At 46.8% G+C, this 16,107-nt stretch overlaps 1 protein-coding gene across 1 annotated transcript in view; it reads right to left on the bottom strand.

Annotated features, from left to right (window-relative positions):
• ALG5 (ALG5 dolichyl-phosphate beta-glucosyltransferase) overlaps window positions 1-16,107 on the bottom strand; it is a 39,109-nt gene that overhangs the window by 18,940 nt on the left and 4,062 nt on the right. The window contains exons 2-5 of the mRNA XM_083169772.1: window positions 13,780-13,951; window positions 11,676-11,722; window positions 8,107-8,175; window positions 220-312 (exon numbers count right to left, since the gene is read on the bottom strand). Coding sequence (XP_083025898.1) covers window positions 220-312; window positions 8,107-8,175; window positions 11,676-11,722; window positions 13,780-13,951 — 381 coding nt within the window. The remainder of the gene's footprint in view (window positions 1-219; window positions 313-8,106; window positions 8,176-11,675; window positions 11,723-13,779; window positions 13,952-16,107) is intronic.

The following is a 16,107-nucleotide window of genomic DNA, read 5'->3' as shown; positions in this document are numbered from 1 at the left end:
GTGCTCAGGTGCTTGGTAAGCTGCGATATTCACAATTTAACAAGCCAATCTGAATCGGCCCCCACGGTCTGGGAGCTGAAACCCTGTGGTAGATGAATCAGCCCATAAACAGACAGTAGCATGTATAGGTATTTATATGCAGTACTACAAACAATAACCTTTTCTGGGTCTCAAAAAGCATTTCTCTTAAAATGTGAGAATACATTGGGATCTGCATACCATCCGGACGGCTCCTCCTTTGCCACGGTTCTTTACCAACGTTAGCACCCGTACTTTATCACTTCCGTATCTATTGGCATAGTTCAAGGCGACCTAAACAAAACAAATCACAAGAGATTTGGAGGGTTTGGTAAATGCGTCTTCATTTTTACATCTGCAAAGTAGAATTTCCATAATGTGACAAGAGCACCAAAGGACACAGCCATCACTTGTCACCTGCAAACACATCTATAATTCAGATGCACAATCCTATCATAGATCAGACTTATTACCACTGACCAGTCATACGGAGGCTTGAAGATAGAATACAGGTTGTTTAGTCTGGCGGTCTAGACAATAAATCCCATGCTTTCAGGCAGCAGAGTGCTGTCCATTATGAAAACAAATGAGGTTCCCGATATGCAGATCAGACCCATTAGCTTCAGAAACATTATTCTCATGCTATTAATAAGCATCAGAATGTGGGAGTTGTGTGGTCTATCATCCTTGTCTGTACACAGGACCTGCAGTAATGAGGGTGACAACACAGCGCATCAGCACATTAAGAAATAATTACCGCCCTTTCCATTATTATTATGTAATAACGTCCAGTTCTTTTTGGTAATGCTGGTGTCTGACTGTGAAAGGACTGGGCTGTTCACCTCCCTGCTTGGTGCGCCATTGGTTGCCCCATCCCCATGATAGGTGCAGGTTCTCTGGCAAAGTACGGCCTCCAAGTATCTACATTTTTTTCAAGTTGTGCAACAAACCCATAATACAGCGAATCTCCTCCACCCAGGAATGTTCAATACATTTCAGAGACAGTGTATATTAATTGCTACTGTGGCTGTGCGGACACACACCGTGGGAAGCATGTACTATGTGATCCATTAGCTAATTACAGATGTGTCCTCATACATTATCGCAAACAGCCCCTCCTGGCATGCCAGGAGACTATGTGGATTCACTTGATATGTAATGCACTTACCTTTATCTGAATGCGACGGAGTCTGTATATGTAGCAATATGAACTTGGAATGAGAATACCTGCAGCTGTTGCATTATAGGATAGTGTTCCCTCCAGCATCCCAGGAGGGCAGGGTGCTGGAGGAAAAAGGGCACCTGGAATGCGGCGGTGTCACCAGTGTGGGCGGGCCCATCCCCGACGCTACCAATCTGTCTTGGGGGCGTGCAGAAGCCCGCAGCAGGAAGTTAGAAGTGTTGCATATGAGATTAACCAGCAGAGTCTCCTGGTGCGGCTTGTGTTGGGACCAAGATGCATTTTTTGGCAAAAAGAATAAAGATACCCGATGGCATGCTCACTGACGGCATCTCACCCTGCGTCGGGTATTGAGGCTAGATGTAAGCGATAGATGCACGTGCAGTTGAAAATGATCAAACATTATAACAAATATCCACATTGCATGAGACTCCGAATCAGGTGTTCGTGTATTATATCTATTTTCATGTTAACCTAGACACGGTCAACCTAGTGAACCAAACCCATCAAAATCAATTGAAAAGAGTGCAATACACTTTAGACTAATGACAGCTAGTTCTTCTTTATCAAGATCCAACAAGTGGCTGTAACTGTCTTGTATTGATGGGTCAAAGACTTCCACCCAAAAAAGGGATTTTTGTAAGAACTTACCGTTCGAATCCCTTTCTCTGATATGGTCCTGGTGACACAGCTCAACACTGGGATGTAGGAGGGTCCGAAGGAGCCAGGCACCTATCCTAAAGCTTTAGAGGGTAGGCTCCTCCCCTACTGCATCCCTGGACTCTTCAGTTCAACTTTCAAAGCCACTGGAATACATTAACTCAGTACAAACGCCTGCACATATTATATGCACATTTTATAACAGAAACTGTTAACTTTTAACCATTTTAACATGAACATCATGAAATTCTGGCATACTTACTGAGCGTAAGGGAGGGATCGCTGTGTCACCAGGACCATATCAGAGAAAGGGATTCGAACGGTAAGTTCTTACAAAAATCCCTTTTTCTCTTTCAATGGTCCTGGTGACACAGCTCAACACTGGGACGTTCCAGAGCCGGTCCTTTGGGAGGGTACGCTCAGGTCTGCAGCTCTCAGCACTGCTCGCCCGAATGATGCGTCCTCCGACGCGAACTCATGGAATCTATAGAATTTGGCAAATGTGTGAACAGATGACCAAGTGGCAGCTCTGCAAACCTGCTCCGCTGTGGCCCCATGTCGGACCGCCCAAGAGGTAGCAACTGACCTGGTGGTATGCGCATTAATTCTGGCCGGTACAGGCCTACCCACTTTGGTGTATGCAAAAGCTATCACAGATCGCAACCACCTAGCAATGGTCTGCTTAGATGCAGGCCAACCAATTTTATGTACGTCATACAATACCAATAAAGTGTCAGTCTTTCTAACACTCTTCACTCTGTCCACATATATGCGTAAGGCACGCACAACATCCAAAGTCTTCAACTTGTCCCTTTTCTTGGAACCCTCTGGGGGTTGAAACACAGGTAGAACTATCTCCTGATTTAAATGGAAGGCAGAGACTACCTTCGGTAAAAATTGCGGCACTGTTCTCAGAACAGCCCTGTCATCGTGAAAGATTAAGAAGGGAGATTTGCATGACAAGGCTCCCAACTCAGACACCCTCTTAGCAGATGCTACTGCTAACAAAAACACTAACTTCCACGTGAGAAACTTAAAGTCAGCCGACCTCAAAGGCTCAAAAGGTGCCTTCTGAAGGCAATCCAAAACCAGTGACAGGTCCCAAGGTGCTACTGGTTGCTTGTAAGGGGGTTTCAGTTTGGATACCCCTTGTAAAAAAAAAAGTTTGAATCTCCGGTAAAATGGCAATTCTTTTTTGAAAATAGATGGACAAGGCCGAAATCTGCACCTTCAACGACTGAAGACTTAGGCCCGAAGAAAATCCATCTTGTAAAAAATCCAACATTTTTGATAATTTGAAGTGAGATGTGTGAGCTTTTTGCCTCTCACACCATCTAATATAAGTCTTCCAGACTCTATAATAATTTGCAGAAGAAACAGCCTTTCTGGCTTTTATCATAGTCTGCACTACTGCGTCAGAAAATCCTTTCTTTTTCAAAATGGCGGTTTCAATAACCAAGCCGTCAAAATCAATCGATCGGAATCCAGATGATTGAATGGGCCTTGTCTTAACAGGTCTGGTCTCAGAGGTAGACGCCATGAAACCACTGATAACCTCTGAAGCCTCGAATACCAAGACCTCCTTGGCCAATCTGGGGCCACAAGGATCACCGGGACCTTCTGGTCCTGTACCCTCTTTAACAGTCTTGCTAACATCGGAATAGGAGGGAATGCATAAAGAAGATCTCCCTGCCAATGGGTAGTCATGGCATCCACTGCCTCTGCTAGCGGATCTCTCGTTCTGGCATAGAACCTGGGCACCTGATGGTTGAACCTGGATGCCATTAGGTCCAAATCCGGAGTTCCCCACATTGCAGTGATCTGGTGAAACACCTGAGGGTGTAGGCTCCATTCTCCTTCCTTGAGCTCCTCCCTGCTCAGGAAGTCTGCTTCTATATTCTCCACTCCTGGAATGAATATAGCCGATACTGCAGGAACATTCTGTTCCGCCCATAGAAAGATTCTGGACACCTCCCACATGGCCAATCTGCTGCGTGTACCTCCCTGGTGATTCAGATACGCCACAGCTGTGGCATTGTCGGTCTGAATCCTCAAGGGGGAGTTCCTTAACCTGTCTCCCGCCAAGGAAATCACTTTCCAGACAGCTCTCAGCTCCAAGATGTTTATTGGCAACGCTGATTCCTCTGCCGTCCACAGGCCCTGCAGCCTGAGATCCAGGGCTACTGCCCCCCAGCCCCTGAGACTGGCATCGGTAGTTACTATCAACCAGTCCCAGGTCTGTAATGACCGACCCCACTGAAGGGAATCTACCTCTGTCCACCATTTCAAGGAGTCCCGAGTGTCTGCGGACAGCACTATCAACTCCGTCTTCATGGTCAAAGTGTTTCCTGACCAGGCTGACAAAATGTTCCATTGGAATACTCGAGAGTGGAACCTGGCAAATTGAAGCGTTTCGAATGACGCCACCATTTTCCCCAGGAGTTTGAGGCACCTCCATACTGACAAGCTCGGAGCACTGAGGATCTCCTGAACTAGATTGACCAGGTCCCTGGCCTTTATCTCCGGGAGGAATACCCGATGGAGATGGGTATCCAGTATGACTCCCAAGAACTGGATCCTCTGTGATGGTACCAACTGAGATTTTTGTAAGTTTAAAATCCAGCCGTGAGCCTGCAAAAAACTGATGGCCTCTTTTAAATGACTTTGAAGCAGTGTTGCTGATTCTGCTTTGAACAGGAGATCGTCCAAATAGGGTATTACTGTGATTGGCAAATCTCAACAGCATCTGATGTTCCGGGTGAATGGGAACGTGCAGATATGCGTCCTGGACATCCATGGACGCCAGAAATTCTCCCTGGTCCAGACTCAGGAGTACAGTTCTCAAAGACTCCATTTTGAAATGGTCTACCCAAAGGTGAACATTTAAGGACTTCAAATTTAGTATTGGTCTGAAAGACCCGTCTGGTTTGGGCACCAGGAACAGCGTGGAGTAAAATCCTTTCTTCCACTCTGCCCTGGGAACCGGGACTACCACCCCTTTTTCCAAAAGGGAATGAGCCGCTCTCATAAGAGCTGTGCGCAGGAGCGCCTGCTTTGGTATGGGTGTGGGGATGAACCTCTTTGGAGGCCGCCCTCTGAAAGGGATTTTGTAACCCTGGGTAATAATCTCTAAGACCCAGGTATCCTGGTCTAGAGAAGCCCAAGCGTCTCTGAAGTGTGTAAGACGCCCCCCCACCTTTATCCCTGCCGGGCTGATCCCCTGGCAGTCATGCGGAGGGTTTTTCCTCTCCTTTAGAGGCAGGCTTCTTATTGAAAGAGCCAAACTTGGACCTTTGGGATTTGCCCCTGGAGTTCTGGAACTTTCCCCTGAACGATTGTCCCCGAAAGGACGCACCACCTCTAGGGGAGGGCCGAAAGGACGGCCTAAAAGCAGCAAATCTGGATGACTGCTTTGTTGAGGAGGCCGGCAGAAACGTACTCTTGCCGCCTGTGGCTTGTTTTATAATCTCCTCAAGCTCAGAACCAAAAAGTAACTTTCCCTTGAAAGCTAACATTTCTAAGGCCTTTTTGGACTCATTGTCCGCTTCCCAGGCCTTAAGCCAGAGTACCCTCCTGGCATTTATGGAGACTGTGGATACTCTGGTAGCCATTTTAAGAGCTTCCTCCTCTGCTTCCACCGCATATTCTGCAGCGGCCTTAATCTTTTCTGCTACCAGCAAAGCACCGTGGTCAGCCTGCAGCATGGTGCATAGCTCACCAGCCCACTCTATAATGGCCTTAGAGACCCAGGCTGAAGCAATAAGGGGACGCAGGGTAAACCCCACCCCTTCAAAAATAGCCTTGAGGTTTCCCTCTAGCTTTTTATCCACAGCATCTTTAAAAGCTGCACCACCCTGTACAGGTAATACCGTAGCTTTTGATAAGCGTGCCACAGAAGCATCCACAACAGGCACCTTTTCCCAGAGTTCAGAATGAGACTCCGGCATGGGGTACAGACTAAGGAATCTTTTAGGCATCTGTAGCCTCTTATCTGGGGTTTTCCAAGCCCCTTCCAATAGTTCCTGTAACCCCTCATCTGAGGGAAAAGTAACAGCCTCCTTTCGCTGTCGCTTAAAAACACCCTTAACAGGGGTCTTATCCTCAACAGACAGTTTTAACGCCTGTTTTACAGCCACAATAAGATCCTCTATACCAGCAGCAGAGGTCTCTTCAAAATCATCACCCTGGTCCCAGGGTGTGTCAGTATACTCTCCTTCCTCTTCCTCTAACACATTAGGCATAGCATAAGACCTTTTAGGGGTCCCTGTAACCTCATCCATTTTGTCCAGTATTTCACTGAATCTGTTGATCCCCTTAGCAGTATCCTGCATCACCTGAATAAGTGCAGGATCTGCCTGGGTAAGAGGTAAGGAGCCAGACGACTGCTGAGATGATGGCATAGGTCTCTGTGATTCTACCAGCACATCACTCTGCCTGTCCAGAAGCTGCACCAAAGCGTTTACCGACCTGCCTAGGGCACTGGCCCACGCAGGTTCACTCTGCTCTCCCCTATGGTGTTCACTGCCCATGGGTCTCACATCAGCGCAAGTAATACATAAGCCCCCCTTGGCCATCTGCTCAGGGACAAACTTTTGTGTGCAAACATTGCACGCGCTCAGTGCACTAAGGACTCCCTCCCCCAAAACCACAGCCTGATGCTCAGACATGATGCAAGTGAAGCGTATATATATATATCTCAATATACACAGTGCAAACAATTGTACAAGCGTTTATACAAAGTCAATGCACCCAATCACTTAGCTGTCTGTAGGTTTCAACTGCGGGGAAGCGATGCCCAGGAAATCCAAGTCACTCTGCCAGGATCAATAAGCCAGCTCAGCTCCGCTGCAAGCGTTCTGAAAGGCGCCAAAGTCAGAGTGAAGGAAGAGACCAAAGTCCCTGCTGCTGCGGGGTCCGTGACCTTTTGGCGCCAACCACCCCCAGCTAGCCGCTCCTTAGGTAGGATTTCCTTGTTCCAGTATCTCCCCCTCAAATGGGGACCACTTGGAACATGCCTGTCACAGCGCTGCTGTCCTCTCAGTCAGGAGCTCAGCGTGTAAGCTCCGCATAAAATGGCCGCCGCCATCACGGAGCGCCTGTCCCCCATGATCCCCACCTAAACGTGGAGCCGGTTTCAGGCTACTCCGGAGCCCAGGCAGCCTCTTAATAGAGGCTGTAAGCGCAGCACAGGGAGACCAGACAGAGTCTACCCTGTGCACAGAGAGCTGACAGGACGCGCTTCTGTCAGCTCCTGCTGCGCTAGCAGTGTGAGGATTCACTATGAAAATCCTCACACTGTGCCTACCTAGCTAGGGTAATAGTTAATAAAATAATAAAAATCCCCTAACTACTCTAATTCTTCGGCTGCTCCTCCAGCCCTTTAGAATAGCACCCACTCCAGTGGGCACCTAACACGAACTGAAGAGTCCAGGGATGCAGTAGGGGAGGAGCCTACCCTCTAAAGCTTTAGGATAGGTGCCTGGCTCCTTCGGACCCTCCTACATCCCAGTGTTGAGCTGTGTCACCAGGACCATTGAAAGAGAAATAGTACTGGCAACGGTTTCACTACCCTTGGTGATAATGTTTTGACATGATTTAACAATCAAATCACTAATTTGTCAACAAACTACCACACTTCTACTATGGCAACAACAGCAGAGAGGGATGGATGCTGTGCCTTCATTGTCAGGCACTAAAACAGTGGTTCTCAACCCTGGTCCTCAAGTACCCCCAACAGTGCACGTTTTCCAGGTCACCCGGCAGGTGCACTCATTATTCAGGCACATTTGAAAAGATCCACAGGTGGAGCTAATTATGTCACTTGTAATTCTGTGCGGAGACCTGCAAAACGTGCACTGTTGGGGGTACTTGAGCACCAGGGTTGGAAACCACTGCACTAAAAGAAGTATTTGCAATGATTAAGTAACTATGTTACTATGGTTACAGCAACTACGGTTAATGAATTTAAAATCAAAACTGGATACATTTTTAGCCACTAAGGGAATCCTATAGATATGACTTACTCAAGTCAGTAATTTCAAGTGAAATAGGTTGAACTCAATGGACTAACATATTTTTTCAGCCTTAATTACTATGTTACTAGATTTATGTTGGTAGGGACAAAGAGTGCGTTATAAATTCTCGTTAGCCACAAACAGGCTACATGTGTTACAGATACATATTCATGGGACAAGTTCCATAAAAAAAAAAAAAAACATGTTACACAGAAAAAAAGAAACCGGTCTTACCTCTGTTGTTTTATCAGAACTTCCATCATCTACAACGATGACCTCATATTTGAACGATGGACTTCGTTTCTGTAGAAGAAAAACACTTGCTAAATTAAGATTGCAACAATTAACCATTCTGGGTGCCCCAAAAGATTATTTATACATGTATTTTTTTCATGACACCAAAGCACTTCAAGCACAGGAAAAGTTAGTCATTAAACCCAATTACTGAATGGCGCTATCATAGTGCACTGCACCGATAATTGCATGCAGACTGCAGTCATCAGCTGGCCTTATACTCCGTTTTACTCAAACAAAAGCTGATTAACCCCAGAAGTAATTAGAATTTTGGTTCAGATCAGTTTTATATAGAAAAATCCAACTGGTGCAGATTGCATGCCTAGGTGAAAAATCTGCACTTTGATGTTTTTTTGGGGGCTAATTTCGATTCGACCTATTCAATTATTTTGTAGTCATTTTTCACCCCCCAAAAAAGGACAAAAAGGAACAGGCCAAAAAAAAAAAGACAAAAGAAAATGGGCAAAAACGTCCACAAATGAATACCATAGTGGCTAAATAGTCCTGATTTTTTCGCCAAGGCAAAAAAAGGACGAATTGAATACACATATCTACTTGTATGTGGGAAAAATGGTTTCTAATTTCATTTAAAACACCTATCTCATCAAATACCTCAAGAGATGTATACAATCTCCAAAAGAGTAGAGAAGCAGACAAGTGGAGTTGTTGCCGATAGTAACCAATCAACTTGTGCCAATCAATTTATACTATTCACTAAATAAATGTTGCCTATTGGGTAATAGGTTTGATACATTCCCCTATCAATCAAGATTATTGTGCACTTTATCAAGAACCAAAACACAGACTGTCATTGACCAAAGCACAGCCCCTGCTCTCCATACACGTGGGGGTGGGGGTGCAACACATGCAGGAGAAAGATTAAGTGGTCGGAAATACCAACCACTGAAGGCTTCAAAACGGTAAGTGAAAACAAATGCTTAGATCAGATTTGTAATGGGGAAAGCAGAGGTAGTTCATATATAAATACCCAGGGGTTTACCAACATGCATGATCATACTCCAGACATGGTAAAAGGAATTAATGAACAGGACAGTGCCTCACACCAAGTGGCAGGATCAGCCAGCGCTTAGCCACTCTTAAGGCCCATACACACTTAACGATTTTCAGCTGAAAATCGCTCATTTTGGCCGTTTTGAGCGATTTTCAGCTGAAAATCGCCCAGTGTGTATGAGCCACAGATGGTAGACTAGCGATGATGCGCGCTCCCGCATCATCGCTAGCAAAATCTCTAGTCTGCTGGTTTTACCAGCATGCCAACGATGATGGCTGATTTTATCAGCCATCATCGCTGTGTGTACGCCCCTCATGGCCGCCGGGCTGAAAGACTAGCCACTTTGATCCCGGCGGACAGCCCCGCTGCGTCCCCTTCTCCCTCCCCCTGAAGTGCTACTCACTCCCCCTGCTCCGTATAGCGCCGCACGGAGCAGGGAGGTAAAAGCCGCCGCTGTCACCCCGCTCCCATCCGCAGAGGCGCCAGCACCTCTAGTCCCCTTCTCCCTCCCCGGCTCCCTCTGCTTGGTATATACTCGAGCATCGAGCTGTGTGCTGCAGCTCCCTGCCGGCTGAGCAGGGAGAAAAAGCCGCCCGAATGCCTGGTCTCAGACTCCTTCCCGCAGCAGCGCTATTGATCAGCCAGTCACATGCCAGCAATGTATATATTTCTGGCAGCCCTGCCCACCAATGAATATTTATTAGCTGGTAATATATACATTGCTGGCACATGCCAGCAATGTATATATTTCTGGCAGCCCTGCCCACCAATGAATATTTATTAGCTGGTAATATATACATTGCTGGCACATGCCAGCAATGTATATATTTCTGGCAGCCCTGCCCACCAATGAATATTTATTAGCTTGGAATATATACATTGCTGGCACATGCCAGCAATGTATATATTTCTGGCAGCCCTGCCCACCAATGAATATTTATTAACTGGTAATGTATACATTGCTGGCACATGCCAGCAATGTATATATTTCTGGCAGCCCTGCCCACCAATGAATATTTATTAGCTGGTAATATATACATTGCTGGCACATGCCAGCAATGTATATGTTACTGGTCGACCCCTGCCCACCAATGTACAGTACATTGATTAGCTGTTAATATATACATGGCTGGCACATGCCAGCCATGTATATATATTGCTGGTACCCCTGCCCACCAATGTATTTTGATTAGCCAGTAATATATATTGCTGGCACGGACCACTGCCCACCAATATTTATTAATAAAATATGAGGCGGTAACGTATGGCCCGCACTGTCTACGTTACCGCCACCATTGCCCACCAACGTACATTGGGGTGTATTCAATGCCGTGGGCGAGCGGTGACAGCGAGCAGGGCTTCCTGCTCCCTGTCACCACTCACCCTGTCAATATTCAACTCACCCCCCTCATACTCCAATTCCCCCTCGCTCCGTTTTTTGAGCGAGGGGGAATTGGCGTATGCGGCTGCAGAAGCAGCGAGACTCACGGCTAAATACAGCGGGTTCACTGCATTAGCCGCGGGTATCGCTGTTTGGGGGAATCCTCGCAGTCCTGTGATGGCGAGGATTCCCCCAGAACATTGAATAAGGCGAGCAGCCGGCGAGGGGGTTAAACAGCGATGATCGTTGTTTTTTTGCGATCCTCGCTGTTTAACCCCCTTTGCCGGCCGCGGCAAGTGGCATTGAATACTACCCATTATGTTATGGGGTTAACACATGCATTGCTGGTCTGTGTCAGCAATATATGCGTTACCGCCGCCACTGTCAAACGCCTGTGATCCCTGGTCATTTGCGGTCTTATTGACAGCAGACAGACATTTTGGAGCATGCCATTACCATTTTCTGGGAGTTCACCAGAAAATGCAGGTGTTCCCCAGCCATTCAGCCATCAGTGCCCACCTCCCCCCTCCACGCCCCCCACGGCCATCAAAGTGCTGAGTAGTCCTGGCTTACTTGTTGCAGGGGGAAAGTCATTTGATGGTGAATGGTTTCTCCCTACATGCACGGCTGCAAATGAAGTTGTGCACATGGGAAGGATTTCACCCTGGGTGGGGTGGCATGATTTCTGGGCTCCGAATATATGCAGCCCAGCGATCAGTTCTGAATCAGTACAGAAATGCACTGAAGAAAAGGGCCACTGCTCCCCCCCTTGGAATTCAAACCCCGCCCATTATGTAAATCGCCTTTTATATGAAAGATTTTCAGCAAAGTCTTTCACCTCCTGAAAATCTCTTGCTCTTTGGGAAAATAGCTCAGTGTGTATGCACTACTTTGGTGACAGATATATCTTTCAAAGATTTTGGCAAAGTCTATTGAAATGAAAATCTTCTAGTGCGTATGGGCCTTAAAAGTAACGCAAGCTGTTGGGTTACGTACTGAAAGTTTGGGGTCTTTTCGTGCCTTCATAGTACCAATGAAACCATTGTACTCAAATACTAGATTATTAAATATATTTAAAATATGTTTCAATAAGTCTATTTTATTTGTTATCCATACCTGTCTTTTCTCAAGATATTCCATTGCCTCGTCCATCATAACAGGTACTGAAAGCAAAAATACGTCAACCATGATTATAAATACAAACCGAACATAGTAAAAAATAAATGGACAAGTAGAAATGTTCCTAATAATCATATGAGATGTATCATTTTTTATATTGATTAATGAATGCAAAAAGTAGACTAGGAATTAACACTTAATCATAAGCAGTGGTGGATTTAGAGGAGGGTGGGGGGGGGGGGGGGGGGGGGGGTCTGCAGTTCAAATTCAAATATGGGAGCCACAGCAAGTGGCACCAACTGCCATTCCACACAACTGCCATTCCAAACTGACTCACTGGCAGTTGGTGCAGCGCCACTATTTGAATTTTGGACTGTGCTGCAGCCGAACCTCTGGAGCTGCCACTGTTTATAAGTACAAACTTTACTGATCAAAGCATAATGGACATGGAATGAATGCCGAGAGGTTAAAGCCCCATACACACTAGAAGATAAAGTGAAAGATATCTTTCAGAAAGCCCATTCTGAAAGATATTTTTTACGTTGTCCTCTAGTGCAGTGGTAGCCAACCCTAGCCTACGAGAGCTACCAACAGTTCACATTTTCCAGACAACCTAGCTGCTGCACAGCTGCACTCATTAATCACTGACATTTGAAAAGATCCACAGATGGAGCTAATTAGCTCACTTGTGATTCTGTGAGGAGACCTGCAAAACATGCCCTGTTGGTAGCTCTCGAGGACTAGGGTTGGCTACCCCAGCTCTAGTGTGTACACTTGATGTCATTAACGATACACGCCCCCACGTGTCATTAACAACTACCTCCCTTGTCCAGCATATCTGGACGAGGGAGGCCTTTGTTAACGAAGGCCGTCGTCAACATCGCCCCCCCCCCCCTCCCCCCTCGAAGCTGCCATCAGCAACTGTGTATGTATGTAACATAACAATTAGGCGCTGATTGATTGGTACTTATCTCTCTCCAAGCTTTCTACATATACCTCTTGGGGTACTCTTTACCTAGAAGGGCGCCCACGATTTTGATCTTGGGCATCGCAAGGTAAAAAAATCGCGTCGGTCGCATCGCATGCGATGCGACGGACGCGATTACCGCGATTTCCCATAGGGAACAATGTTAAATGTCCCAATTGACCCGATTTTCCATAGGGAACAATGTTAAATGGCCCACAGAGACCAAATAGGCACCCTGAAGTGTGAAATGGCCCCCCCCAATTGTTAACGCCACCCCACGATCAACGTCAACCCGAAGCATGGCGAGCGCAGCGAGCCCGCGAGGGGCGGCGGTACGCGTCCTACGACCTTTTCATAACCCCACTATCCACGTCGGCGTGGAGTTGAGAATAGAAAGTGAGGCGAGCGCAGCGAGCCACCGAGTTCGAAGCGTGGCGAGCGCGAGCCCCGCGAGGGGACGCGGACACCTGTGAAGCCCGCGAGGGGACGCGTATACCTGTGAAGGTGTCCGCGCCCGCTCGCCACGCTTCGGTGGCTCGCCACACTTTCTATTCTCAACTCCACGCCGACGTGGATAGTGGGGGCATGAAAAGGTCGTAGGACGCGTACCGCTGCGCTCGCCACGCGGGTTGGCGTTGATCGTGGGGTGGCGGTAACAATTGGGGGGGCCATTTCACACTTCAGGGTGCCTATTTGGCCTCTGTGGGCCATTTAACATTGTTCCCTATGGAAAATCGGGTCAATTGGGACATTTAACATTGTTCCCTATGGGAAATCGCGGTAATCGCGTCGGTCGCATCGCATGCGATTTTTTGGTCGCATGCGATGCGACCGACGCGATTTACATTTTAACATGTATTTCTATTTAAAATCGCGGGCATCGCATGCCATTATAATGGCATGCGATGTACATGCGATGCCCACGATGGGCGCCCTTCTAGGTAAAGAGTACCCCTCTTGGTTGTATAAATATCCCTCGCACTGTGTTTGAACCTTATTACAGATTTGTGTTTCCCAGTATGGTGCTATAGACACTAGGTGGAGAAACACCAATAACAAACTGTTGCACTAAATACAATGCATGATAGGTGTAGTGATGAAACCTAGTCAGAGGTAATGTCTTGTCCCACTTACACCGTTCTTCTTCATTGTATGCAGGCACCACGACAGACAGTTCTTTTGTTGGGTGGTCATGAATACTGGGGAATGGTTTCTTTTCACCTTTACTGGCAACAAAGAACTTTTCTGCCTCATGTCGATGAAGATTTGGCATTTTCTTGGCAGTAACATGCGCTACAACTGCAAACTGGGAAAAAATTATTCAGGCATTAATTTAGGGGAGTGTTTCACATAAAAAATATAAGAGCATAAATGCGCCATAATACAGGCTTCAAATCGACAGCAGGCACCACCATGTCCGTAGGACCGGTTGTTTACTTCGTTTTACCAATAACTAATGTTACAAATCACTTACACTAGACACAAGAAGTCTGTTTCTATGTTGGTAGACAGCATACACTGTTGACAGCTTGGCAAATCACAGGTTACAGCATGGCAGGTTTTCCCATCAAGCCACATACAGGCTTCACAATGTGGGTACAACACTCCAGAGGTCCCTAGCATAGTTCCCACACCCCAAGCCTATTGCCCAGTCACTAACTGGCATTGGGAACCCTGATCCTCTGCTCCGAGCAGACATTTAACAGGAAACCACAGGTGTTGTTAATTAGCCAAACCCTGATTCACATCAGATTAAAAAAAACCTGGACTGGATCTAACTAGTCCTGCTGCTGCTCTAAACCCTGATCCTGATGTTCCACATTCACTTCAATGGGCATTATGCTGTCCCTGCCACATTAAATTAAAAATTTATTTTCCAAACACATCAAATTACATTTATAGTTGTTTAGAGAAATTTGTATTTCTTACCATATGACCAATTCTGCATACTTCTGTGTAATTACCACGTATTTGTTCTCTAACTAAGGGCCTTATTCTAGTTCACTCTGACAAAATCCTTCTTCGATGGACAAAACCATGTGCACTGCAGGGGGGCAGCTGTAAAATGTGCAGAGAGAATTTCATTTGGGTGAGTTATTTTGTTTCTGTGCAGGGTAAATACTGACTGCTTATTTTTTACACTGCAATATAGATCTATAGATCTCACGTTGAAGTAAAACCCCACCCAAATGTAACTCTCTCTGCACAAGTAACATCTGCCCCACCTGCAGTGCACACAGTTTTGTCCATCTAAGAAGGATTTTGTCAGAAAGAGTGAACTAAAATAAGGCCCTAAGACACAAGGCCTCAGAGGGCACATCAACTGCTCTGTCAGTGTAAAGTCTTTGTTGTTCTTCATCAATACGAATACAGTTTGAAAATGGCCACAGGCTATGTAGGTAGACTCCACCTTGTAACACTGCATTACGCAATAACTTTTGGATGCTCTGTCACACACTGTGAATTCTAGTCACAGCCGGAAACTGGATGCCACAGATATAAGACTGCCATTGTTACAAGAATAATAAGGTTCGTAGAGGCAGCACTCGTATCCACCTCTAGATTCCTATTCAGGATTAAGTATATATTTCATATTTTCTCACTCACGAAAACTACAACCAAAATTCTTATTAATTGTGTAATTCAACCTTGTGCTTTTAGAACATACTCTGTCACAGTTACTAGAACCGTGAGCCCACATTGAGGGTTATTCCGGTTGATTTGCAAGGCTACAAACTTGCAGCCTTGCGAGTCTACCAAAACGTGCCAATCACCTGCTTAACCTCTTCAGTGACAATCCCGAGAATTTTCCGGGCTGTGCCTCAGTGCCCAGTCTGGCGACCCCAGAAAATTCTCGGGATTGCCACTGTTTGGAGCCGGGCAGCGCTGCTGAGTTCACTCTGATCTCAGGCAGCGTCGCGCTGCCCGGCTCCCTCCCCTCTGCGGCGTCGCCTCCTCCTACCCCCTCCCCTCCGGGTGTTCAATAGAAGTTCCCGGCGCCGGCTTATGACAAGCCGGCTGCCGTGGACAGCGATGTGGCGTGGGGGGCGCAGGTCCGGGCAGCCGCTGATTGACAGTTCAGCGGCGCTGCCCGAACCCAGGGGGGTAGTGGTGTTTTTTTTTTAAAGGGAGCGCTCCCCATAAAAAACTCGCCCAGCGGGTAGCGCTCCCAAAAAAAAAAGACCCACCACTGAAGGGGTTAAGGCCCCCATACACTATGCGATTTTCGGCCGATAAATCGGGTGAAATCGGCCAAAATCGCATGTGTTTGACATCTGATCTGATGCGCGGTCCCGCGCGCATCGGATCATGGCGTCGGACCTACAGAACATAAGATATATCGGAATCTGAGCCATCATGGGTGCTTTTTAGCACCCACGATGTTCAGATCCGATATATCTTTATATACAGCCCCCCTGTCTTACTAGCAGCGCCCCCCCTCCCCCCGCATTGACGGCTCCC

This window comes from Crinia signifera, chromosome 2, assembly GCF_055691185.1.
Source record: "Crinia signifera chromosome 2, ASM5569118v1, whole genome shotgun sequence".
NCBI lineage: Eukaryota > Metazoa > Chordata > Amphibia > Anura > Myobatrachidae > Crinia > Crinia signifera.
The sequence above is the reverse complement of the archived record's forward strand: the minus strand, read 5'-3'. Positions and strand labels throughout refer to the sequence as shown.